General features: G+C 55.6%; 1 protein-coding gene across 1 annotated transcript in view; it reads right to left on the bottom strand.

Moving 5' to 3' along the window:
• The window catches only part of LOC140741411 (receptor tyrosine-protein kinase erbB-2-like), an 84,692-nt gene that overhangs the window by 16,573 nt on the left and 42,536 nt on the right, over positions 1-25,583 (bottom strand). Inside the window, 7 exon segments of the mRNA XM_073071578.1 lie at positions 1,209-1,355; positions 6,340-6,415; positions 7,143-7,301; positions 11,461-11,646; positions 13,199-13,297; positions 18,468-18,590; positions 20,704-20,842. Coding sequence (XP_072927679.1) covers positions 1,209-1,355; positions 6,340-6,415; positions 7,143-7,301; positions 11,461-11,646; positions 13,199-13,297; positions 18,468-18,590; positions 20,704-20,842 — 929 coding nt within the window.

The following is a 25,583-nucleotide window of genomic DNA, read 5'->3' as shown; positions in this document are numbered from 1 at the left end:
TGAATCTCCTCTGCACCCTCTCTAATCCAGGCAGCATCCTGGTGAATCTCCTCTGCACCCTCTCTAATCCAGGCAGCATCCTGGTGAATCTCCTCTGCACCCTCTCTAATCCAGGCAGCATCCTGGTGAATCTCCTCTGCACCCTCTCTAATCCAGGCAGCATCCTGGTGAATCTCCTCTGCACCCTCTCTAATCCAGGCAGCATCCTGCTAAATCTCCTCTGCACCCTCTCTAATCCAGGCAGCATCCTGCTAAATCTCCTCTGCACCCTCTCTAATCCAGGCAGCATCCTGGTGAATCTCCTCTGCACCCTCTCTAATCCAGGCAGCATCCTGGTGAATCTCCTCTGCACCCTCTCTAATCCAGGCAGCATCCTGGTGAATCTCCTCTGCACCCTCTCTAATCCAGGCAGCATCCTGGTGAATCTCCTCTGCACCCTCTCTAATCCAGGCAGCATCCTGGTGAATCTCTTCCGCACCCTCTCTAATCCAGGCAGCATCCTGGTGAATCTCCTCTGCACCCTCTCTAATCCAGGCAGCATCCTGTTGAATCTCCTCTGCACCCTCTCTAATCCAGGCAGCATCCTGGTGAATCTCCTCTGCACCCTCTCTAATCCAGGCAGCATCCTGGTGAATCTCCTCTGCACCCTCTCTAATCCAGGCAGCATCCTGGTGAATCTCCTCTGCACCCTCTCTAATCCAGGCAGCATCCTGGTGAATCTCCTCTGCACCCTCTCTAATCCAGGCAGCATCCTGGTGAATCTCTTCCGCACCCTCTCTAATCCAGGCAGCATCCTGGTGAATCTCCTCTGCACCCTCTCTAATCCAGGCAGCATCCTGTTGAATCTCCTCTGCACCCTCTCTAATCCAGGCAGCATCCTGGTGAATCTCCTCTGCACCCTCTCTAATCCAGGCAGCATCCTGGTGAATCTCCTCTGCACCCTCTCTAATCCAGGCAGCATCCTGGTGAATCTCCTCTGCACCCTCTCTAAACAGTTAAAGTGTTGCGTGAGAATTTCCTGCACAGAACAATGGTCGGTCCTCGCAGCTGTAAAAAAAAACCCAGTGGGAACATTGCCCGTCGCGATGCCCCTCCCGGCCTGGGTTGTGCCAAGCTAAGCCCCATCCCAACCCGATATCCTTCCCGCCCCGGGATCCTGTTACGCCTGGCCCCCTCCCCTCCACACCTCCCCCCAGTCCGCCACTCACACTTGACCATAATCATGTAGACGTCGATGGTGCAGATCGGAGGCTGTGGCAGCCGCTCTCCCTTCTCCAACAGCTCGTGGATTTCTCGAGCCGGGATCCCATCGTAAGGCTTGGCACCGAACGTCATCAGCTCCCAGACCGTCACGCCTGTTGGCAGAGAGCAGGGACGTGACCTCTCACCACACACACACTCAAACAGAGACGTTCACCAGGAGACCCGCTGACCCGGATAACGCTGGGGAAACGGTCCAGGGGAGTCTCACCCACGGGTCAGAGTCACTGAGGTGCTGGGGAGGGGCTGCGTCTCCAGGGCGGACTGGGCATGGGTGGTCAGGGGTAGCGCCAGGGGGTGTCAGCTGGTAGAGAGAGGGGTGAGAGTGAACACCAGGGAGGACTGGGCACGGGTGGTCAGGGGTAGCGCAAGGGGGTGTCAGCTGGTAGAGAGAGGGGTGAGGGTGAACACCAGGGAGGACTGGGCACGGGTGGTCAGGGGTAGCCTGGACACCAGGGTTTGGGGGTAGAGATGACAGGGATGGACGAGGCTGGACACCAGGGTTGGGGGTAGAGATGACAGGGATGGACAGGGCTGGACACCAGGGTTGGGGGTAGAGATGACAGGGATGGATGAGCCTGGACACCAGGGTTGGGGGTAGAGATGACAGGGATGGACGAGGCTGGACACCAGGGTTGGGGGTAGAGATGACAGGGATGGACAGGGCTGGACACCAGGGTTGGGGGTAGAGATGACAGGGATGGATGAGCCTGGACACCAGGGTTGGGGGTAGAGATGACAGGGATGGACGAGGCTGGACACCAGGGTTGGGGGTAGAGATGACAGGGATGGACAGGGCTGGACACCAGGGTTTGGGGGTAGAGATGACAGGGATGGACGAGGCTGTACACCAGGGTTGGGGGTAGAGATGACAGGGATGGACAGGGCTGGACACCAGGGTTGGGGGTAGAGATGACAGGGATGGATGAGGCTGGACACCATGGTTGGGGGGAGAGATGACAGGGATGCACAGGGCTGGACACCAGGGTTTGGGGGTAGAGATGACAGGGATGGTCAGGGCTGGACACCAGGGTTTGGGGGTAGAGATGACAGGGATGGATGAGACTGGACACCAGGGTTGAGGGTAGAGATGACAGGGATGGACGAGGCTGGACACCAGGGTTGGGGGTAGAGATGACAGGGATGGACGAGGCTGGACACCAGGGTTGGGGGTAGAGATGACAGGGATGGACAGGGCTGGACACCAGGGTTGGGGGGAGAGATGACAGGGATGCACAGGGCTGGACACCAGGGTTGGGGGTAGAGATGACAGGGATGGACGAGGCTGGACACCAGGGTTGGGGGTAGAGATGACAGGGATGGACAGGGCTGGACACCAGGGTTGGGGGTAGAGATGACAGGGATGGATGAGGCTGGACACCAGGGTTGGGGGCAGAGATGACAGGGATGGATGAGGCTGGACACCAGGGTTGGGGGTAGAGATGACAGGGATGGACGAGGCTGGACACCAGGGTTGGGGGTAGAGATGACAGGGATGGACGAGGCTGGACACCAGGGTTGGGGGTAGAGATGACAGGGATGGACGAGGCTGGACACCAGGGTTGGGGGTAGAGATGACAGGGATGGACAGGGCTGGACACCATGGTTGGGGGGAGAGATGACAGGGATGCACAGGGCTGGACACCAGGGTTGGGGGTAGAGATGACAGGGATGGACGAGGCTGGACACCAGGGTTGGGGGTAGAGATGACAGGGATGGACAGGGCTGGACACCAGGGTTGGGGGTAGAGATGACAGGGATGGTTGAGGCTGGACACCAGGGTTGGGGGCAGAGATGACAGGGATGGATGAGGCTGGACACCAGGGTTGGGGGTAGAGATGACAGGGATGGACAGGGCTGGACACCAGGGTTGGGGGTAGAGATGACAGGGATGGATGAGGCTGGACACCAGGGTTGGGGGTAGAGATGACAGGGATGGACAGGGCTGGACAGCAGGGTTGGGGGTAGAGATGACAGGGATGGACGAGGCTGGACACCAGGGTTGGGGGTAGAGATGACAGGGATGGACGAGGCTGGACACCAGGGTTGGGGGTAGAGATGACAGGGATGGACAGGGCTGTACACAAGGGTTGGGGGTAGAGATGACAGGGATGGATGAGGCTGGACACCAGGGTTGGGGGTAGAGATGACAGGGATGGACAGGGCTGGACACTAGGGTTGGGGGTAGAGATGACAGGGATGGACGAGGCTGGACACCAGGGTTGGGGGTAGAGATGACAGGGATGGACGAGGCTGGACACCAGGGTTGGGGGCAGAGATGACAGGGATGGACAGGGCTGTACACTAGGGTTGGGGGTAGAGATGACAGGGATGGATGAGGCTGGACACCAGGGTTGGGGGTAGAGATGACAGGGATGGACAGGGCTGGACAGCAGGGTTGGGGGTAGAGATGACAGGGATGGACAGGGCTGTACACCAGGGTTGGGGGTAGAGATGACAGGGATGGACGAGGCTGGACACCAGGGTTGGGGGTAGAGATGACAGGGATGGACAGGGCTGGACACCAGGGTTGGGGGTAGAGATGACAGGGATGGATGAGGCTGGACACCAGGGTTGGGGGTAGAGATGACAGGGATGGACAGGGCTGTACACCAGGGTTGGGGGTAGAGATGACAGGGATGGACGAGGCTGGACACCAGGGTTGGGGGTAGAGATGACAGGGATGGACGAGGCTGGACACCAGGGTTGGGGGTAGAGATGACAGGGATGGACGAGGCTGGACACCAGGGTTGTGGGTAGAGATGACAGGGATGGACAGGGCTGGACACCAGGGTTGTGGGTAGAGATGACAGGGATGGTCAGGGCTGGACACCAGGGTTGGGGGTAAAGATGACAGGGATGGATGAGCCTGGACACCAGGGTTGGGGGTAGAGATGACAGGGATGGACAGGGCTGTACACCAGGGTTGGGGGTAGAGATGACAGGGATGGACAGGGCTGGACACCAGGGTTGGGGGTAGAGATGACAGGGATGGATGAGGCTGGACACCAGGGTTGGGGGTAGAGATGACAGGGATGGATGAGGCTGGACACCAGGGTTGGGGGTAGAGATGACAGGGATGGACGAGGCTGGACACCAGGGTTGGGGGTAGAGATGACAGGGATGGACAGGGCTGGACACCAGGGTTGGGGGTAGAGATGACAGGGATGGACAGGGCTGTACACCAGGGTTGGGGGTAGAGATGACAGGGATGGACGAGGCTGGACACCAGGGTTGGGGGTAGAGATGACAGGGATGGACAGGGCTGTACACCAGGGTTGGGGGTAGAGATGACAGGGATGGACGAGGCTGGACACCAGGGTTGGGGGTAGAGATGACAGGGATGGACAGGGCTGGACACCAGGGTTGGGGGTAGAGATGACAGGGATGGATGAGGCTGGACACCAGGGTTGGGGGTAGAGATGACAGGGATGGACACCAGGGTTGGGGGTAGAGATGACAGGGATGGACAGGGCTGGACACCAGGGTTGGGTGTAGAGATGACAGGGATGGACAGGGCTGGACACCAGGGTTGGGGGTAGAGATGACAGGGATGGACAGGCCTGGACACCAGGGTTTGGGGTAGAGATGACAGGGATGGATGAGCCTGGACACCAGGGTTGGGGGTAGAGATGACAGGGATGGACGAGGCTGGACACCAGGGTTGGGGGTAGAGATGTCAGGGATGGATGAGGCTGGACACCAGGGTTGGGGGTAGAGATGACAGGGATGGATGAGGCTGGACACCAGGGTTGGGGGTAGAGATGACAGGGATGGATGAGGCTGGACACCAGGGTTTGGGGGTAGAGATGACAGGGATGGATGAGGCTGGACACCAGGGTTTGGGGGTAGAGATGACAGGGATGGACGAGGCTGGACACCAGGGTTTGGGGGTAGAGATGACAGGGATGGACAGGGCTGTACACCAGGGTTGGGGGTAGAGATGACAGGGATGGACGAGGCTGGACACCAGGGTTGGGGGTAGAGATGACAGGGATGGACAGGGCTGTACACCAGGGTTGGGGGTAGAGATGACAGGGATGGATGAGGCTGGACACCAGGGTTGGGGGTAGAGATGACAGGGATGGACGAGGCTGGACACCAGGGTTGGGGGTAGAGATGACAGGGATGGACAGGGCTGGACACCAGGGTTGGGGGTAGAGATGACAGGGATGGACAGGGCTGTACACCAGGGTTGGGGGTAGAGATGACAGGGATGGACGAGGCTGGACACCAGGGTTGGGGGTAGAGATGACAGGGATGGACAGGGCTGGACACCAGGGTTGGGGGTAGAGATGACAGGGATGGATGAGGCTGGACACCAGGGTTGGGGGTAGAGATGACAGGGATGGACACCAGGGTTGGGGGTAGAGATGACAGGGATGGACAGGGCTGGACACCAGGGTTGGGTGTAGAGATGACAGGGATGGACAGGGCTGGACACCAGGGTTGGGGGTAGAGATGACAGGGATGGACAGGCCTGGACACCAGGGTTTGGGGTAGAGATGACAGGGATGGATGAGCCTGGACACCAGGGTTGGGGGTAGAGATGACAGGGATGGACGAGGCTGGACACCAGGGTTGGGGGTAGAGATGTCAGGGATGGATGAGGCTGGACACCAGGGTTGGGGGTAGAGATGACAGGGATGGACGAGGCTGGACACCAGGGTTGGGGGTAGAGATGACAGGGATGGACAGGGCTGGACACCATGGTTGGGGGGAGAGATGACAGGGATGCACAGGGCTGTACACCAGGGTTTGGGGGTAGAGATGACAGGGATGGTCAGGGCTGGACACCAGGGTTTGGGTGTAGAGATGACAGGGATGGATGAGGCTGGACACCAGGGTTGGGGGTAGAGATGACAGGGCTGGACACCAGGGGCATCAGTTGGTGGGGAGGGGTGAGAATGGTTTGGGTGGGAAGAGTTTTACAGCTGAAAGGCTGGGTGTACAGGGTGGAGAGAGGCTGTCGGTGGGTTGGGGTGGGGTGGACTAACCCCGGTACGACCTGCTCCCCAGGTGAAACCGGACGGCATCCCGCGGTCTGGGGTCACCGCGTGGGCGGTCCGGCTGACGTACCGTAACTCCAGACGTCGCTCTGATGGGTGAACCTCCGGTGCAGTATGGACTCCAGCGCCATCCACTTGATTGGCACCTGAATGGCAACGGGTGAGACGCATCAGGCGCAGGTAACCGAGGCAACAGCGTCAGCTCCCCCCCCACCGCCCCCGGCACGAGAACTCCAGCGCTGGAACTACGCACATTGGCCAAAAGAAAGTTCAAAGTTGGGGGGCTGTATTCATTATTTATTTGTTGTGAATTTATTGAGATGCAGCATGGAAGAAGCCCTAGCAGCCACTGTCCCAAACTGACCGTCTCCTAACCACTGGACAATTCACAACGACCCACCGGTACGTCTGTGGATGGTGGGGGGGGGAGACCGGAGCACCCGGAGGAAACCCAGGCATTCCAGGGAGCAAGAACGTACGGGCAGCAACGGGAATTGAACCGCGACGCCACCTTTCCTTTGCGGGCAGCCGCAAAGACGAAGAAGCACAACGGGACCCATGTACGGATAAACCCTGAACGAGAAACAGCCAATGTGTGTGAAACAAAACTAACAAACCCTACAAACTACATTAAAAATAAGATTAACTGCAGAACCCCGGAAAGTGAGCCCACACCAGGACGACACCCGACAACAGGACGGGACTGCTGGAGGGTTTATTAGTTCCACGATTCACCCCGTGACTGATCTCCAATGGCCGACACCGAGCTGCGGGTCGGTATACGATGTGTGGATTGTACGGGCTATAGATTGGACTGCGACGGGCAGGAATTCTCTACGACAGGGAGTCAAAACTGCCCAACTCCGGACTGACCTTCCCGCCGTCGGCATGGTACTCCGTCTCGTCCGTGTCGAGGAGCCGGGCAAGTCCGAAGTCCGTGATCTTCACGTGGTTCAAGCTCTTCACCAGCACGTTCCTCGCTGCCAGGTCGCGGTGGACCAATCGCACCTGATCCTCCAGGTAATTCATTCCCTGGTCGACGGCAAGAGTGAGATCTGGTCAACTTGGGCGGTTCCAGCCCAAGTCCTGTACCACTCTGACGGAGAAACCTCCCTCAAACTCTGGTCCTACCCCCCCCCCCGCCCCACCCCCACCGTGGCATTTCGCTGTTTGCCCTGCCATCGACCAGTAAGTGGGAACACTGCTGATAATGTTACCTGGTGTCACTCACAATCCCACCTGGCTCCTGGGATTTACAGTCTGCAGGTGACTTCCTCTGGTATTTCCCATGGTGGGGGGAGTCTAGGACAAGGGGGCACGACTTCAGGTTTGAAGGACGTCCATTTAGAACTGAGGTGCAGAGAAATTACTTCAGTGAGAGGGTGGTAAATCTGTGGAATTTGTTACCACGAGCGGCTGTGGAGGCCGAGTCATTTAAGGCCGAGGTAGATAGGTTCTTGATTAGCCAGGGCATCAAAGGGTATGGGGAGGCGGGGATGACCGGCAGAACTGGATCAGCTCGTGATTGAATGGCAGAGCAGACTCGATGGGCTGAATGGCCTAATTCTGCTCCTATATGTTATGGTCTTGTGGTAATGGGGCGTGGGGGAGACGACAGAGGGAAGTCTTTTCTCCCCCACGCAGTGTGTGGAACACCTGCCGGGGTGGTGGGAGAGGCAGATAGATTAGGGACACTTAAGAGACTCTTAAACAGACACATGGATAATAGAAAAATGGAGAGTTATGCAGGAGGGAAGGGTTAGATTACTCTTAGAGTAGATTAAAGGGTTGGCACAATATCCTGGGCTGGACGGTTTCTGACCTTCCGGCGAATCTGGAGTCGCACACACTGGGAGATTCACCGGCCGTACTTATTAAAATTCCAGACTATATAACTGAATTTCGATCTTCCCGGCTGTCAGTCAGAGACAAGAGTCAGCCACCGCAGAAACCGGCCCTTTGGCCGAACTGGTCCACGCCCATCCAGTCAGATTTGCCCGTATCCCTCTACCAGGGGTTCCACGGACCCCTTGGTTGACGGTGGGGGTTCGTGCCACAAAGAAGTTCGGAAATCCCTGCTCTAAACTTTTCCCATTCATGCCTTTTAAAAGATTTGTGGAGCATCTCCGCAAAAGTGTTATTTCCCACTGACCAACCATTTTAATTCCTAGCCCCCATTCCTGTTGACATGTCAATCCATGGCCTCCTCCTTTGCCACGATGAAGAACCTTATGTTCTGTCTGGGTAGCCTCCAACCTGATGGCATGAACATCAATTTCTCCTTCTGATAATCTTTCCGCTCCTCCCCTTTCCCTCTTCTTCATTGCCCACTCTGGCCTCTTACCTCTGGTCCGCTCTCCTCTCCTTCTCCAACCTATTCCCCACTCTGACCTTTTGCCTCTCCTCCTCACCAGTTTATCATCTTGCCCTGGGTCCCCTCCTCCTCCCCTTTCTCCCACTCTCCTCTCTCATCAGATTCCTTCCTCTCCGGCCCTTTACCTTTCCCACCCACCTGGCTTCGAGCTTGTCCTCCTTCCCCTCTCCCCACCTTTTCATTCTGGAATCTTCCCCTATCCTGTCCAGTCCTGAGGAAGGTTCTCGGACCGAAACATCGGCTGATTATTCATTTCCACAGATGCTGCCTGACCTGCTGAGTTCCTCCAGCATAGATAGAGAGAGAGACAGAGATAGTGAGAGAGAGATACAGAGGGATAGACAGAGAGTGAGATAAAAAGACAGAGAGAGATTGTGTGTGTCTGTGAGTGTGAGTGTGCGTGTGTCTGTGTGTGTGCGCGCGTGTCTGTGTGTGTCTATGTCTGTGTGTGTGTGTGCGTGTCTGTGTGTGTGTGCGCGTGTCTGTGAGTGTGTATGTCTGTGTGTGTGTGAGTGTGTGTCCCCGTGTGTGTGTGTGCGTGTGAGTGAGTGTGTGTGTGTGTGTCCGTGTGTGTGTGTGTGTGTGCGTGAGAGTATGTGTGTGTCTGTGCGTGTGTGAGTGAGTGTGAGTGTGTGTCCGTGTGTGTTGCTCTTTTAAAATAGGAGTCATTGTACCCATCTCAATCACTTTGCCCGGCAGCTGTTGTGATGGGGTTCGGACACCTGAAGTTCCGATCTGGTTGTATCTATTTTTCTGTCTGTATTGCATTTTCAGACGCGTTTATTATGGGTAATCGGTCATGTGGGTTGGGGCGGGGTAGAAGCTAGTGAGTACAGTCATGAAGTCACACTTTGTCTTAGTCGAGCTCAGAACGGGGGGGGGGGGAGGTGATAAGTGATAAATTTTTGGTTAACTGCTGAGATCGTCAATTTCTCCATTACATTAAGATCGTTGAAATATACTAATTTATAACAAGCTGGTATTGCTGTACGTCTGGTTTCAGTATTGTCATCTCTGCTGGTACGGTAACCTGGGGGACTGAACGTACTTTCTGCCCGATCCTGGCAGTCCATCTGCAAACGTTTCGCCGCCACACGAGGAGACGCGGCCGGTGCGCTGTCCACTTGTGGTGCGTTTGCTGAACACGTGGCCTTATCCGTCAGTAAAGGAACCGGAGTGTGACGCAGGGAGGGTGCCTCGCTGTGTGGCAAGCTCTGCTGTAGTCTGGAATTTTGCCCACGGCACCTTATAAATAGAATCGATGTCTGCACGTCTGTTTATAGAACTGCTTGCGGGAAAACCACGCTTCTGGGAATTCCGCTCATTGTTTGCTGATGAGCACATCAAGGCCAAGCATTCGGTGGACACACCACAAGTGAACAGAGCTCTGATGACATATCCCCGTAGGGTGTCCACACGCTTGCAGATGGGCTGCCAAGGCCAGAGGACGACTCGACCCAACCGTCCGCCACCCGAGGTACACACTTCCCGGGTTACCTCCGTGCTTTTCCCAAGGCCGGAGGACGACTCGACCCAACCATCCGCCACCCGAGGTACACACTTCCCAGGTTACCTCCGTGCTTTTCCCAAGGCCGGAGAACGACTCGTCCCAACCGTCCGCCACCCGAGGTACACACTTCCCGGGTTACCTCCGTGCTTTTCCCAAGGCCAGAGAACGACTCGACCCAACCGTCCGCCACCCGAGGTACACACTTCCCGGGTTACCTCCGTGCTTTTCCCAAGGCCGGAGAACGACTCGACCCAACCGTCCGCCACCCGAGGTACACACTTCCCGGGTTACCTCCGTGCTTTTCCCAAGGCCGGAGAACGACTAGACCCAACCATCCGCCACCCGAGGTACACACTTCCCGGGTTACCTCCGTGCTTTTCCCAAGGCCGGAGAACGACTAGACCCAACCATCCGCCACCCGAGGTACACACTTCCCAGGTTACCTCCGTGCTTTTCCCAAGGCCGGAGAACGACTCGTCCCAACCATCCGCCACCCGAGGTACACACTTCCCAGGTTACCTCCGGGCTTTTCCCAAGGCCGGAGAACGACTCGACCCAACCGTCCGCCACCCGAGGTACACACTTCCCGGGTTACCTCCGTGCTTTTCCCAAGGCCAGAGAACGACTCGACCCAACCATCCGCCACCCGAGGTACACACTTCCCGGGTTACCTCCGTGCTTTTCCCAAGGCCGGAGAACGACTCGACCCAACCGTCCGCCACCCGAGGTACACACTTCCCGGGTTACCTCCGTGCTTTTCCCAAGGCCGGAGAACGACTCGACCCAACCATCCGCCACCCGAGGTACACACTTCCCGGGTTACCTCCGTGCTTTTCCCAAGGCCGGAGAACGCCTCGACCCAACCGTCCGCCACCCGAGGTACACACTTCCCGGGTTACCTCCGTGCTTTTCCCAAGGCCAGAGGACGACTCGACCCAACCGTCCGCCACCCGAGGTACACACTTCCCGGGTTACCTCCGTGCTTTTCCCAAGGCCGGAGAACGACTCGACCCAACCGTCCGCCACCCGAGGTACACACTTCCCGGGTTACCTCCGTGCTTTTCCCAAGGCCAGAGAACGACTCGACCCAACCATCCGCCACCCGAGGTACACACTTCCCGGGTTACCTCCGTGCTTTTCCCAAGGCCGGAGAACGACTCGACCCAACCGTCCGCCACCCGAGGTACACACTTCCCGGGTTACCTCCGTGCTTTTCCCAAGACCGGAGAACGACTCGACCCAACCGTCCGCCACCCGAGGTACACACTTCCCGGGTTACCTCCGTGTTTTTACCCCCGCCGGCCTACCTTGGCGATCTGCACACACCAGTTGAGGAGGTGCTGCGACCCGATGCGGTCCTTGTGCTCGCGGACGTAGTCCAGCAGGGATCCAAAGGGCATCAGCTGCGTCACCAGCTGCACCGTGGAGGTGAGGCAGATCCCCAGCAGACGGCAGACGTACGGGCTGCTCACGCCCGCCATGATGTACGCCTCCTGCAAAGCAGAATGCACTCAGCGTCATCCCGATCAATGCCCCCCTCAAGGGCAGATACATTCGGGGCATTTAAAAAACCCCAGCATAGGCACCTGGATGATAGAAAAATGGAGCGTTACGTGGGAGGGGAGGGTTAGATTGATCTTGGAGTGTAGATTAAAAGGTCGGCACAACATTGTGGGGCCTGGACTGTGAAGTTCATTCTACACTCTCACTGAAACCTATCGAATATTGAACTCTGAGACAGAGTGAATGTGGAGAGTCTGTTTCCTGTAGTGGGGGGAGTCTAGGACCAGAGGACACAGATAGAGTGGATGTGGAGAGGATGTTTCCTATAGTGGGGGAGTCTAGGACCAGAGGGCACAGCCTCAGAATACAGGGCCGTCCATTTAGAACAGAGATGAGGAGGAATTTCTTTAGCCAGAGGGTGGTGAACCTGTGGAATTCATTGTCAAGGAAGGCTGTGGAGGCCAAGATATAAAGTGGAGGTTGACAGGTTCTTGGTTAGTCAGAGTGTCAAAGGTTACGGGGAGAAGGCAGGAGAATGGGGTTGAGAGGGATAGTAAGTCAGCCGTGATGAGTGGAGCAGACTCGATGGGCTGAGTGGTCTCATTCTAGAGTTACATATCACGGGGATGGTATGTAGAAGTGGTAGAGGCAGGTTCGGTATTGTCATTTAAAGTAAAATTGGATAGGTGCACAGACAGGAGAGGAATGGAGGGTTATGGGCTGAGTGCGGGTCGGTGGGACTAGGTGAGAGTAAGCGTTCGGGACGGACTAGAAGGGCCGAGGTGGCCTGTTTCCGTGCTGTAATTGTTATATGGGAGAGCCACCTGGGACGGGATCCACGTAGGCTGGATCTGTGAGCACCGACTGACCGCTGCAGGGAAGCGGGAGCTGTGCTGAAGGTGCCGTTACGGACCGCCGACGATACGCTGGGCCCTGCATCTCACAGTCAGCCTCATCGTGGCCTTGGACCTTACCGTCCGCACTTCCTCTGTAACTCTGAATTCCGTATCGCGGCAGGTACGTGAGGGACTGGGACACTGAAGACAGGCACGCGGGTGACAGAGGGAACGGGGGGAAGGGTTAGATTGAGCAGGTTAAATGGGAAGAGGGCTCAAGGTGGCTGAAAGGCGCTCCTTCCCTTCGCCAGCCCGCAGGTCACCCTCGGGCGAGGTGTAGCACCTGCTCAGCCCCCGATCAGGGTGACGTGAAACCGTGGGGATCAGGTGGTGGACGGTCGTACGAGCAGCCGGTGCGGATCACAAGTCCTGGTGATGCGACCACTGACGCCCAGGCGGACAATCTCCGAAGAGTATTGATAACGGCCGGGGGTCACCCGTCTGGTAAAGACACTGCCCCAGAAGAAGGTCAATGGCAAACCACTTCCGTAGGAAAGCTTGCCAAGATCACGGTCACCATGCTACAGCGTGTAATGATGAGGATAAAGGGCCTGGGCTGTGCGGTCGTGTTCGAGCTTCTACGGTTATTCGGGGTAAACTGTGTGTCGACGAGGCTGCTGTTCATTCAGCGGGCGGGCGAACTTACGTCCAGGATTTCCTTGTTCGCTTTGGGCGACGTTCCCTCTCTGAGGACCTTAATGGCAACTGGTATCTTCACGTCCTCGTCCTCCGGCATCCAGACACCCTGCGTTCAGGACGGGGGGGGGGGGGAAGCAAGGAAGTTAGGAGCACTGAGCCTCTCCCCGGACACACACCCACCGGATAATCACACCGCCCCCAACCCCACTGCGTCCACCGGGTCGCAAACCCTTCCGAGCCTCGAGGGGAGGGGAGGAGGCAGGTAATCTCCTCTGCACCCTCTCTATAGGTCTTTTAACCTATTCCAATATCTGTTTAATACTCTCCGCCCACATACCCCTCCATTTCTCTATCATCCATGTGCCTATCTGAGAGTCCCTAAAGTATCTGTCTCTACACCAACCCGGCAGGGTGTTCCACACACCCACGACTCTCTGTGTAAAAAGAACACTTACGTCTGACATCCCCCCACCCCGATATTCTCCTCCAGTCACCCTGAAATTACCCCCCCTTGCACTGATCATTTCTACAAAGGCAGTCCTTTCTATCTTCCCATCTGCTACGCCTCTCGTCCTCCTTCGCTCCAAAGAGAAAAGCCCACGCTTGCTCAGCCTCTCTAAATAAGACGAGCTCTCCAATCCAGATTTCCTCTGCACCCTCTCTAATCCAGGCAGCGTCCTGGTGAATCTCCTCTGCACACTCTCTAATCCAGGCAGCATACTGGTGAATCTCCTCTGCACCCTCTCTAATCCAGGCAGCATCCTGGTGAATCTCCTCTGCACCCTCTCTAATCCAGACAGCATCCCGGTGAATCTCCTCTGCACCCTCTCTAATCCAGACAGCATCCCGGTGAATCTCCTCTGCACCCTCTCTAATCCAGGCATCATCCTGGTGAATCTCCTCTGCACCCTCTCTAATCCAGGCAGCATCCTGGTGAATCTCCTCTGCACCCTCTCTAATCCAGACAGCATCCCGGTGAATCTCCTCTGCACCCTCTCTAATCCAGGCAGCATCCTGGTGAATCTCCTCTGCACCCTCTCTAATCCAAGCAGCATCCTGGTGAATCTCCTCTGCACCCTCTCTAATCCAGACAGCATCCCGGTGAATCTCCTCTGCACCCTCTCTAATCCAGGCAGCATCCTGGTGAATCTCCTCTGCACCCTCTCTAATCCAGGCAGCATCCCGGTGAATCTCCTCTGCACCCTCTCTAATCCAAGCAGCATCCTGGTGAATCTCCTCTGCACCCTCTCTAATCCAGGCAGCATCCTGGTGAATCTCCTCTGCACCCTCTCTAATCCAGGCAGCATCCTGGTGAATCTCCTCTGCACCCTCTCCAATCCAGGCCGTATCCTGGTGAATCTCCTCTGCACCCTCTCTAATCCAGGCAGCATCCTGGTGAATCTCCTCTGCACCCTCTCTAATCCAGGCAGCATCCTGGTGAATCTCCTCTGCACCCTCTCTAATCCAGCCAGCCTCCTGGTGAATCTCCTCTGCTCCCTCTCTAATCCAGGCAGCATCCTGGTAAATCTCCTCTGCACCCTCTCTAACCCAGGCAGCATCCTGGTAAATCTCCTCTGCACCCTCTCTAATCCAGGCAGCATCCTGGTGAATCTCCTCTGCACCCTCTCTAATCTAGGCAGCATTCTGGTGAATCTCCTCTGTACCCTCTCTAATCCAGGCAGCATCCTGGTGAATCTCCTCTGCACCCTCTCTAATCCAGGCAGCGTCCTGGTGAATCTCCTCTGCACCCTCTCTAATCCGGGCAGCATCCTGGTGAATCTCCTCTGCACCCTCTCTAATCCAGGCAGCATCCTGGTGAATCTCCTCTGCACCCTCTCTAATCCAGGCAGCATCCTGGTGAATCTCCTCTGCACCCTCTCTAATCCAGGCAGCATCCTGGTGAATCTCCTCTGCACCCTCTCTAATCCGGGCAGCGTCCTGGTGAATCTCCTCTGCACAATCTCTAATCCAGGCAGCATCCTGGTGAATCTCCTCTGCACCCTCTCTAATCCAGGCAGCGTCCTGGTGAATCTCCTCTGCACCCTCTCTAATCCGGGCAGCATCCTGGTGAATCTCCTCTGCACCCTCTCTAATCCAGGCAGCATCCTGGTGAATCTCCTCTGCACCCTCTCTAATCCGGGCAGCGTCCTGGTGAATCTCCTCTGCACAATCTCTAATCCAGGCAGCATCCTGGTGAATCTCCTCTGCACCCTCTCTAATCCAGGCAGCGTCCTGGTGAATCTCCTCTGCACCCTCTCTAATCCGGGCAGCATCCTGGTGAATCTCCTCTGCACCCTCTCTAATCCAGGCAGCGTCCTGGTGAATCTCCTCTGCACCCTCTCTAATCCAGGCAGCATCCTGGTGAATCTCCTCTGCACCCTCTCTAATCCAGGCAGCATCCTGGTGAATCTCCTCTGCACCCTCTCTAATCCAGGCAGCATCCTGGTGAATCTCCTCTGCACCATCTCTAATCCGGGCAGCGTCCTGGTGAATCTCCTCTGCACCCTCTCTAATCCAGGCAGCATCCTGGTGAATCTCCTCTGCACCCTCTCTAATCCAGGCAGCGTCCTGGTGAATCTCCTCTGCACCCTCTCTAATCCAGGCAGCGTCCTGGTGAATCTCCTCTGCACCCTCTCTAATCCAGGCAGCGTCCTGGTAAATCTCCTCTGCACCCTCTCCAATCCAGGCAGCGTCCTGGTGAATCTCCTCTGCACCCTCTCTAATCCGGGCAGCGTCCTGGTGAATCTCCTCTGCACCCTCTCTAATCCGGGCAGCGTCCTGGTGAATCTCCTCTGCACCCTCTCTAATCCGGGCAGCATCCTGGTGAATCTCCTCTGCACCCTCTCTAATCCGGGCAGCATCCTGGTGAATCTCCCTCTGCACCCTCTCTAATCCAGGCAGCATCCTGGTGAATCTCTCTGCACCCTCACTAATCCAGGCAGCATCCTGGTGAATCTCCTCTGCACCCTCTCCAATCCGGGCAGCATCCTGGTAAATCTCCTCCGCACCCTCTCTAATCCAGGTAGCATCCTGGTGAATATCCTCTGCACCCTCTCCAATCCGGGCAGCATCCTGGTGAATATCCTCTGCACCCTCTCTAATCCAGGCAGCATCCTGGTGAATCTCCTCTGCACCCTCTCTAATCCAGACAGCATCCTGGTGAATCTCCTCTGCACCCTCTCCAATCCGGGCAGCATCCTGGTAAATCTCCTCTGCACCCTCTCTAATCCAGGCAGCATCCTGGTGAATCTCCTCTGCACCCTCTCTAATCCAGACAGCATCCTGGTGAATCTCCTCTGCACTCTCTCTAATCCAGGCAGCATCCTGGTGAATCTCCACTGCACCCTCTCTAATCCAGGCAGCGTCCTGGTGAATCTCCTCTGCACCCTCTCTAATCCAGGCAGCATCCTGGTGAATCTCCTCTGCACCCTCTCTAATTCAGGCAGCATCCTGGGGAATCTCCTCTGCACCCTCTCTAATCCAGGCAGCATCCTGGTGAATCTCCTCTGCACCCTCTCCAATCCGGGCAGCATCCTGGTAAATCTCCTCCGCACCCTCTCTAATCCAGGTAGCATCCTGGTGAATATCCTCTGCACCCTCTCTAATCCAGGCAGCATCCTGGTGAATGTCCTCTGCACCCTCTCTAATCCAGGCAGCATCCTGGTGAATCTCCTCTGCACCCTCTCTAATCCAGACAGCATCCTGGTGAATCTCCTCTGCACCCTCTCTAATCCAGGCAGCATCCTGGTGAATCTCCTCTGCACCCTCTCTAATCCAGACAGCATCCTGGTGAATCTCCTCTGCACCCTCTCTAATCCAGGCAGCATCCTGGTGAATGTCCTGTGCACCCTCTCTAATCCAGGCAGCATCCTGGTGAATGTCCTCTGCACCCTCTCTAATCCAGGCAGCATCCTGGTGAATCTCCTCTGCACCCTCTCTAATCCAGACAGCATCCTGGTGAATCTCCTCTGCACTCTCTCTAATCCAGGCAGCATCCTGGTGAATCTCCACTGCACCCTCTCTAATCCAGGCAGCGTCCTGGTGAATCTCCTCTGCACCCTCTCTAATCCAGGCAGCATCCTGGTGAATCTCCTCTGCACCCTCTCTAATCCAGGCAGCATCCTGGGGAATCTCCTCTGCACCCTCTCTAATCCAGGCAGCATCCTGGTGAATCTCCTCTGCACCCTCTCCAATCCGGGCAGCATCCTGGTAAATCTCCTCTGCACCCTCTCTAATCCAGGTAGCATCCTGGTGAATATCCTCTGCACCCTCTCTAATCCAGGCAGCATCCTGGTGAATGTCCTCTGCACCCTCTCTAATCCAGGCAGCATCCTGGTGAATCTCCTCTGCACCCTCTCTAATCCAGACAGCATCCTGGTGAATCTCCTCTGCACTCTCTCTAATCCAGGCAGCATCCTGGTGAATCTCCACTGCACCCTCTCTAATCCAGGCAGCGTCCTGGTGAATCTCCTCTGCACCCTCTCTAATCCAGGCAGCATCCTGGTGAATCTCCTCTGCACCCTCTCTAATCCAGGCAGCATCCTGGGGAATCTCCTCTGCACCCTCTCTAATCCAGGCAGCATCCTGGTGAATCTCCTCTGCACCCTCTCCAATCCGGGCAGCATCCTGGTAAATCTCCTTCGCACCCTCTCTAATCCAGGTAGCATCCTGGTGAATCTCCTCTGCACCCTCTCTAATCCAGGCAGCATCCTGGTGAATGTCCTCTGCACCCTCTCTAATCCAGGCAGCATCCTGGTGAATGTCCTCTGCACCCTCTCTAATCCAGGCAGCATCCTGGTGAATCTCCTCTGCACCCTCTCTAAAGCTTCCACATCCTTCCTGGAATGAGTTGACCAGATCTGAGCACAGCACTGCAAGGTTCTTTGTTGGGCCGAGTGGCTTGTTTGTGTCAAAAACTTTCTCGTCTGGTCTGCCCAGGGTTTTATAGAACTGGAACATTACCTTGCGGGTCTTGAACTCAATCCCCCCCTGACTAATGGAGGGCAACACGCCGCACACCTTCTTAACCGCCCTGTCAACTCTGAGAGATCTGCGTCCCTCTGTTTCTCCACACTGCCAGGAACGCTGCACCCTGACTTCAAATCTGAACTTCCACGCTTCTCCGCGTCTCAGCCCAGCTCTGCATTCTGTATCCAAGAACCTTCTCCAACTGCCCACAACACTACCTTGCCTCTGTGTGAGTTTTACCCCACCAGCACCCGCAGCCCGATGGGGTCACTCCCCGCAGGAGGGCAGCATCCGCCTCGTTTCTTTACCTTATAAACGGTTCCGAAGGCGCCGGATCCCAGGACTTTTACTTTCTTCATCTCCGTCTCCTTCAGGATTCGGATCTGCGCCTGATTCGGGACAACACCGCTCGGACTCACCGGCTCGACGAGCTGGGGACAGACAGGACGCCACACACAAAATCAATTATCCCTTCACATGAACGAGGACTTGCTAGGCGCGGGGCCCGTCGAACGAGGACCCGCCAGGCGCGGGGCCCATCGAGTGATGACTCGCCAGGCGCGGGGCCCAACGAGTGATGACTCGCCAGGCGCGGGGCCCATCAAATGAGGATTCGCCAGGCGCAGGGCCCATCGAACGAGGATTCGCCAGGCGCAGGGCCCGTCGAACGAGGACTTGCCGGCTCACCAGGCAGAGAAAGGGGTCATGACTGGAGGAGAGGTGAGTGGGGTAGCTGTTTTGTTTTCCCACTGAGTCAAGAAGTCATACAGTGGTTGAGAAGGTGTACGGTGTATTGGCCTTCATCAATCGTGGAATTGAATTTAGGAGCCGAGAGGTAATGTTGCAGCTATATAGGACCCTGGTCAGACCCCACTCGGAGCACTGTGCTCAGTTCTGGTCGCCTCACTACAGGAAGGATGTGGGAGCCATAGAAAAGGTGCAGAGGAGATTTACCAGGATGTTGCCTGGATAGGGGAGCACGCCTTATGAGAACAGGTTGAGTGAACTCGGCATTTTCTCCTTGGAGCAACGGAGGATGAGAGGTGACCTGATAGAGGTGTACAAGATGATGAGAGGCGTTGATCGTGTGGATAGTCAGAGGCTTTTCCCCAGGGCTGAAATGGTCGCCACAAGAGGACACAGGTTTAAGGTGCTTCAAAGGAGATGTCAGGGGTAAGTTTTTTACTCAGAGGGGTGAGTGCGTGGAATGGACTGCCGGCAACGGTGGTGGAGGCGGATACGATAGGGTCTTTTAAGAGACTCCTGGACAGGTACTTGGAGCTTAGAAAAGAGAGGACCTAGCAATTTCTAAGGTGGGGACATGTTCTGCATAGCTTTGTGGGCTGAAGGGCCTGTGTTGTGTTTCTAAGTCACGGAGCACTGCAGCCCGTCTAGTCCACTCCAAGCCGTTACTCCGCCTCGTCGCATCTACCCACACCCGGACCCATTACGCTCCCTCCCCGTGGACTGAGGTAATGTGAGTGGCTGAGCTGAGGCAAACAGTGGGCAACACGGACAGAGTAACAGCGATTGGATTCAATCCCTGCCGCCATCCGTATGATCTCCCCGTGACCGCGTGGGTTTCCTCCCACACTCCACAGTGCACGCCTGTGGGGCTGGGAGGGCCTGCTCCCACACCGCGTCTCTGAATAAAAACTTCACCAGTTTGAGAAAAATCAGATGACTGGAGACGTAGGGGAGAGGGCGCTGACCTCCGGGAATAAGGTCTCGAGGCCAGGGCACGGCCGAGGACCGGGCAGCTTTGAGGTGGAGGCTTCATGCTGGTCGTGGCCCGGGGGTTCGATTCCCTCCACTGCCGGTACGGAGTTTGCCCATTCCCTCCCCGTGACCGCGTGGGTTTCTGCCGGGTGCTCCGGTCTCCTCCCGCGGTCCGAAGAGCGACCGGTTTAGGGTGAGTGAGCTGCGGACTCACTTCGTCTGAAGAGTGGCATCACTTGGCGGGCTTCCCTCCCTGACGCACGCCACGCACTTGACCGGGCGCTGTGGTGCTGCCACGCCCGCGCGACGAGGAGGACTCCTCTGGGAATCAGCACCATTTCTATCTTTGAAATCCCTTTCCGGGGTTCTTTTGAGGACCCGAATCTGGAGTTGACTTGCGGGAGAGGGACACTCCCTTGGGCCTTGGCGACCGGCCGCTTTTTGATATGCAAGCGCGCCCTCCGGGTGCCGGGCACGAGGCCAGTGCCGCCGCCTGGCGTGTCGTGGGAGTACGCGGGAGACCGAGAGCAGGGAGCCGGCCGCCGGGCTGTGTGCTCGGGCACTCGAGTTCTTTGGGTGCAGAGCAGTAACTCTAATAACAACACGTCACAACGAGGGGTGCGCGGACGCGGGTGGGACACATCAGCAGAAGATCGCAAATACACGGTCAGAGGCCGCTGTATGAGGTACGGGAGGTACCGAGTGAAGCGGCCACCGAGGGTACGACTTCCGCGTGGACCCAGAGGAACGGCAGTCCAGCCCACGACCCCGTGAGCTTCGGAAGGTGCCGGGACTGTCCCGGGAGGGCAGCCGCGCCAGGCTCACCTTGTTCTGCTCGAGGAGTCTCATCATCTTGTGCTTCTGCTTGAGGTAGACCTTGCGTTTCCACCAGACGATCAGGAGGACGACGAGCAGCATGAAGAGCAGGGCCCCGACGATCCCGGCCACCACCGAGGTCACCTGGCTGGACAGGGAGAGAGAGAGAAGCACAGCTCCGTCAGACGGTACGCTCCTCCCCCCCCCCCATGGAGGCCATTCCGCAGGCCTGCGGAGACCCCGGACCCCTTCCGCAGGGGGCGGCCTCGCCAAGCGGAAAGACTCGCCTCCCAATCTGAACGAGCGCTGAGGGGAGATCGTCGAGGAGCGATTCCCGGTATCTTATTGTAGAGAGACAGCGTGGAACAGGCCTGGCAGCCCACCGATAAAACCCGAGTCTGGTCACAGGGCAACTCGCCAATTAAACCAAACGGTTCTCGGACTGTGAGGGGAAACCCGCGGGGTAACGGGGAGAAGGGGCAAACTTCCTCACGGTTGGCGCTAGAATTGAACTCTGACCTCCGGGCACTGTGTGATGAAACAGCGCGGCTGGGGTGCCTCAATCCGGGCGGTAAGCACGTACGGGGAGGTTTGAGCAAGTGCACGCTGGATAACTCTCTGTTTGTCAAAGCTCTGGGGGGGGGGGGTCCTGACATTTACTGTGATCAATGCTTAAGCATCTGACCTCTTCGTGTGTAAACCCTCGCCCCTTACCCACGCCCACACACTGTCATTCTACAGGTACACAGTGAACAGCACCCTGACAAACTGCACCACTGCCCCGCAGCCGCCAGGAATACTCCACGACGGGAGTCAAAACGTCCAACGCATCCCCTGCACCAGCCTTCCCACCGTTTAGGACACATGCAGAAAGGGGCCGGTAACATCGTGAAGGATCCCACCCACCCTGCTCACGGACTGTCTGTCCCACTCCCGTCGGGGAGGAGGCTACGTAGCATCCACACCAGGGACCACCAGACTCGAAAACAGTGACTTTCCCCAAGCAGTGAGGCTGATCAACCCTTCCACCCACTGACCCACCCCTCCACACCCCCAATCACCCACTGACCCACCCCTCCACACCCCCAATCACCCACTGACCCACCCCTCCACACCCCTAACCACCCACTGACCCACCCCTCCACACCCCCAATCACCCACTGACCCACCCCTCCACAACCCCCAATCACCCACTGACCCACCCCTCCACACACCCCCAACCACCCACTGACCCACCCCTCCACACCCCCAACCACCCACTGACCCACCCCTCCACACACCCAATCACCCACTGACCCACCCCTCCACACCCCCCAACCACCACTACTTTCTCATTTCCTGTCAGAGTCACCTTGTGTACAGACACTCCTGTGCCCAGAGTCACTTTATGGACACACAATCAATCCGTGTGTATCAGCTATCGCATGTGTTTATATTTATTGTGTTTTATTGCTAGTCTTGTGTTCCTGTGCTATTGATGGAGTTGTGACGGTGGTCTTTGCTAGTCTTGTGTTGCTGTGCTATTGATGGAGTTGTGACGGTGGTCTTTGCTAGTCTTGTGTTCCTGTGCTATTGATGGAGTTCTGACGGTGGTCTTTGCTAGTCTTGTGTTGCTGTGCTATTGATGGAGTTCTGACGGTAGTCTTTGCTAGTCTTGTGTTCCTGTGCTATTGATGGAGTTCTGACGGTGGTCTTTGCTAGTCTTGTGTTGCTGTGCTATTGATGGAGTTGTGACGGTGGTCTTTGCTAGTCTTGTGTTCCTGTGCTATTGATGGAGTTCTGACGGTGGTCTTTGCTAGTCTTGTGTTGCTGTGCTATTGATGGAGTTCTGACGGTAGTCTTTGCTAGTCTTGTGTTCCTGTGCTATTGATGGAGTTCTGACGGTGGTCTTTGCTAGTCTTGTGTTGCTGTGCTATTGATGGAGTTGTGACGGTGGTCTTTGCTAGTCTTGTGTTCCTGTGCTATTGATGGAGTTGTGACGGTGGTCTTTGCTAGTCTTGTGTTCCTGTGCTATTGATGGAGTTCTGACGGTGGTCTTTGCTAGTCTTGTGTTGCTGTGCTATTGATGGAGTTCTGACGGTAGTCTTTGCTAGTCTTGTGTTCCTGTGCTATTGATGGAGTTCTGACGGTGGTCTTTGCTAGTCTTGTGTTGCTGTGCTATTGATGGAGTTGTGACGGTGGTCTTTGCTAGTCTTGTGTTCCTGTGCTATTGATGGAGTTCTGACGGTGGTCTTTGCTAGTCTTGTGTTGCTGTGCTATTGATGGAGTTCTGACGGTGGTCTTTGCTAGTCTTGTGTTGCTGTGCTATTGATGGAGTTGTGACGGTGGTCTTTGCTAGTCTTGTGTTGCTGTGCTATTGATGGAGTTCTGACGGTGGTCTTTGCTAGTCTTGTGTTCCTGTGTTATTGATGGAGTTGTGACGGTGGTCTTTGCTAGTCTTGTGTTCCTGTGCTATTGATGGAGTTCTGACGGTGGTCTTTGCTAGTCTTGTGTTCCTGTGCTATTGATGGAGTTGTGACGGTGGTCTTTGCTAGTCTTGTGTTGCTGTGCTATTGATGGAGTTGTGACGGTGGTCTTTGCTAGTCTTGTGTTCCTGTGCTATTGATGGAGTTCTGACGGTGGTCTTTGCTAGTCTTGTGTTGCTGTGCTATTGATGGAGTTCTGACGGTAGTCTTTGCTAGTCTTGTGTTCCTGTGCTATTGATGGAGTTCTGACGGTGGTCTTTGCTAGTCTTGTGTTGCTGTGCTATTGATGGAGTTGTGACGGTGGTCTTTGCTAGTCTTGTGTTCCTGTGCTATTGATGGAGTTCTGACGGTGGTCTTTGCTAGTCTTGTGTTGCTGTGCTATTGATGGAGTTGTGACGGTGGTCTTTGCTAGTCTTGTGTTCCTGTGCTATTGATGGAGTTGTGACGGTGGTCTTTGCTAGTCTTGTGTTCCTGTGCTATTGATGGAGTTGTGACGGTGGTCTTTGCTAGTCTTGTGTTGCTGTGCTATTGATGGAGTTCTGACGGTGGTCTTTGCTAGTCTTGTGTTGCTGTGCTATTGATGGAGTTCTGACGGTAGTCTTTGCTAGTCTTGTGTTGCTGTGCTATTGATGGAGTTCTGACGGTGGTCTTTGCTAGTCTTGTGTTCCTGTGCTATTGATGGAGTTGTGACGGTGGTCTTTGCTAGTCTTGTGTTGCTGTGCTATTGATGGAGTTCTGACGGTGGTCTTTGCTAGTCTTGTGTTCCTGTGTTATTGATGGAGTTGTGACGGTGGTCTTTGCTAGTCTTGTGTTCCTGTGCTATTGATGGAGTTCTGACGGTGGTCTTTGCTAGTCTTGTGTTCCTGTGTTATTGATGGAGTTGTGACGGTGGTCTTTGCTAGTCTTGTGTTCCTGTGTTATTGATGGAGTTCTGACGGTGGTCTTTGCTAGTCTTGTGTTGCTGTGTTACTGATGGAGTTCTGACGGTGGTCTTTGGTAGTCTTGTGTTGCTGTGCTATTGATGGAGTTGTGACGGTGGTCTTTGCTAGTCTTGTGTTCCTGTGCTATTGATGGAGTTGTGACGGTGGTCTTTGGTAGTCTTGTGTTGCTGTGTTACTGATGGAGTTCTGACGGTGGTCTTTGCTAGTCTTGTGTTCCTGTGCTATTGATGGAGTTGTGACGGTGGTCTTTGCTAGTCTTGTGTTCCTGTGCTATTGATGGAGTTGTGACGGTGGTCTTTGCTAGTCTTGTGTTCCTGTGCTATTGATGGAGTTCTGACGGTGGTCTTTGCTAGTCTTGTGTTGCTGTGCTATTGATGGAGTTCTGACGGTGGTCTTTGCTAGTATTGTGTTGCTGTGCTATTGATGGAGTTGTGACAGTGGTCTTTGCTAGTCTTGTGTTCCTGTGCTATTGATGGAGTTCTGACGGTGGTCTTTGCTAGTCTTGTGTTGCTGTGCTATTGATGGAGTTCTGACGGTGGTCTTTGCTAGTCTTGTGTTGCTGTGCTATTGATGGAGTTCTGACGGTGGTCTTTGCTAGTCTTGTGTTCCTGTGCTATTGATGGAGTTCTGACGGTGGTCTTTGCTAGTCTTGTGTTCCTGTGCTATTGATGGAGTTCTGACGGTGGTCTTTGCTAGTCTTGTGTTGCTGTGCTATTGATGGAGTTCTGACGGTGGTCTTTGCTAGTCTTGTGTTCCTGTGCTATTGATGGAGTTCTGACGGTGGTCTTTGCTAGTCTTGTGTTCCTGTGCTATTGATGGAGTTCTGACGGTGGTCTTTGCTAGCTTGTGTTGCTGTGCTATTGATGGAGTTCTGACGGTGGTCTTTGCTAGTCTAGTGTTCCTGTGCTATTGATGGAGTTCTGACGGTGGTCTTTGCTAGTCTTGTGTTCCTGTGCTATTGATGGAGTTCTGACGGTGGTCTTTGCTAGTCTTGTGTTCCTGTGCTATTGATGGAGTTGTGACGGTGGTCTTTGCTAGTCTTGTGTTGCTGTGCTATTGATGGAGTTCTGACGGTGGTCTTTGCTAGTCTTGTGTTCCTGTGCTATTGATGGAGTTCTGACGGTGGTCTTTGCTAGTCTTGTGTTCCTGTGCTATTGATGGAGTTGTGACGGTGGTCTTTGCTAGTCTTGTGTTCCTGTGCTATTGATGGAGTTCTGACGGTGGTCTTTGCTAGTCTTGTGTTCCTGTGCTATTGATGGAGTTGTGACGGTGGTCTTTGCTAGTCTTGTGTTCCTGTGTTATTGATGGAGTTGTGACGGTGGTCTTTGCTAGTCTTGTGTTCCTGTGCTATTGATGGAGTTCTGACGGTGGTCTTTGGTAGTCTTGTGTTGCTGTGCTATTGATGGAGTTGTGACGGTGGTCTTTGCTAGTCTTGTGTTCCTGTGTTATTGATGGAGCTGTGACGGTGGTCTTTGCTAGTCTT

Source organism: Hemitrygon akajei, chromosome 18, assembly GCF_048418815.1.
Source record: "Hemitrygon akajei chromosome 18, sHemAka1.3, whole genome shotgun sequence".
Taxonomy (NCBI): domain Eukaryota; kingdom Metazoa; phylum Chordata; class Chondrichthyes; order Myliobatiformes; family Dasyatidae; genus Hemitrygon; species Hemitrygon akajei.
The sequence above is the reverse complement of the archived record's forward strand: the minus strand, read 5'-3'. Positions and strand labels throughout refer to the sequence as shown.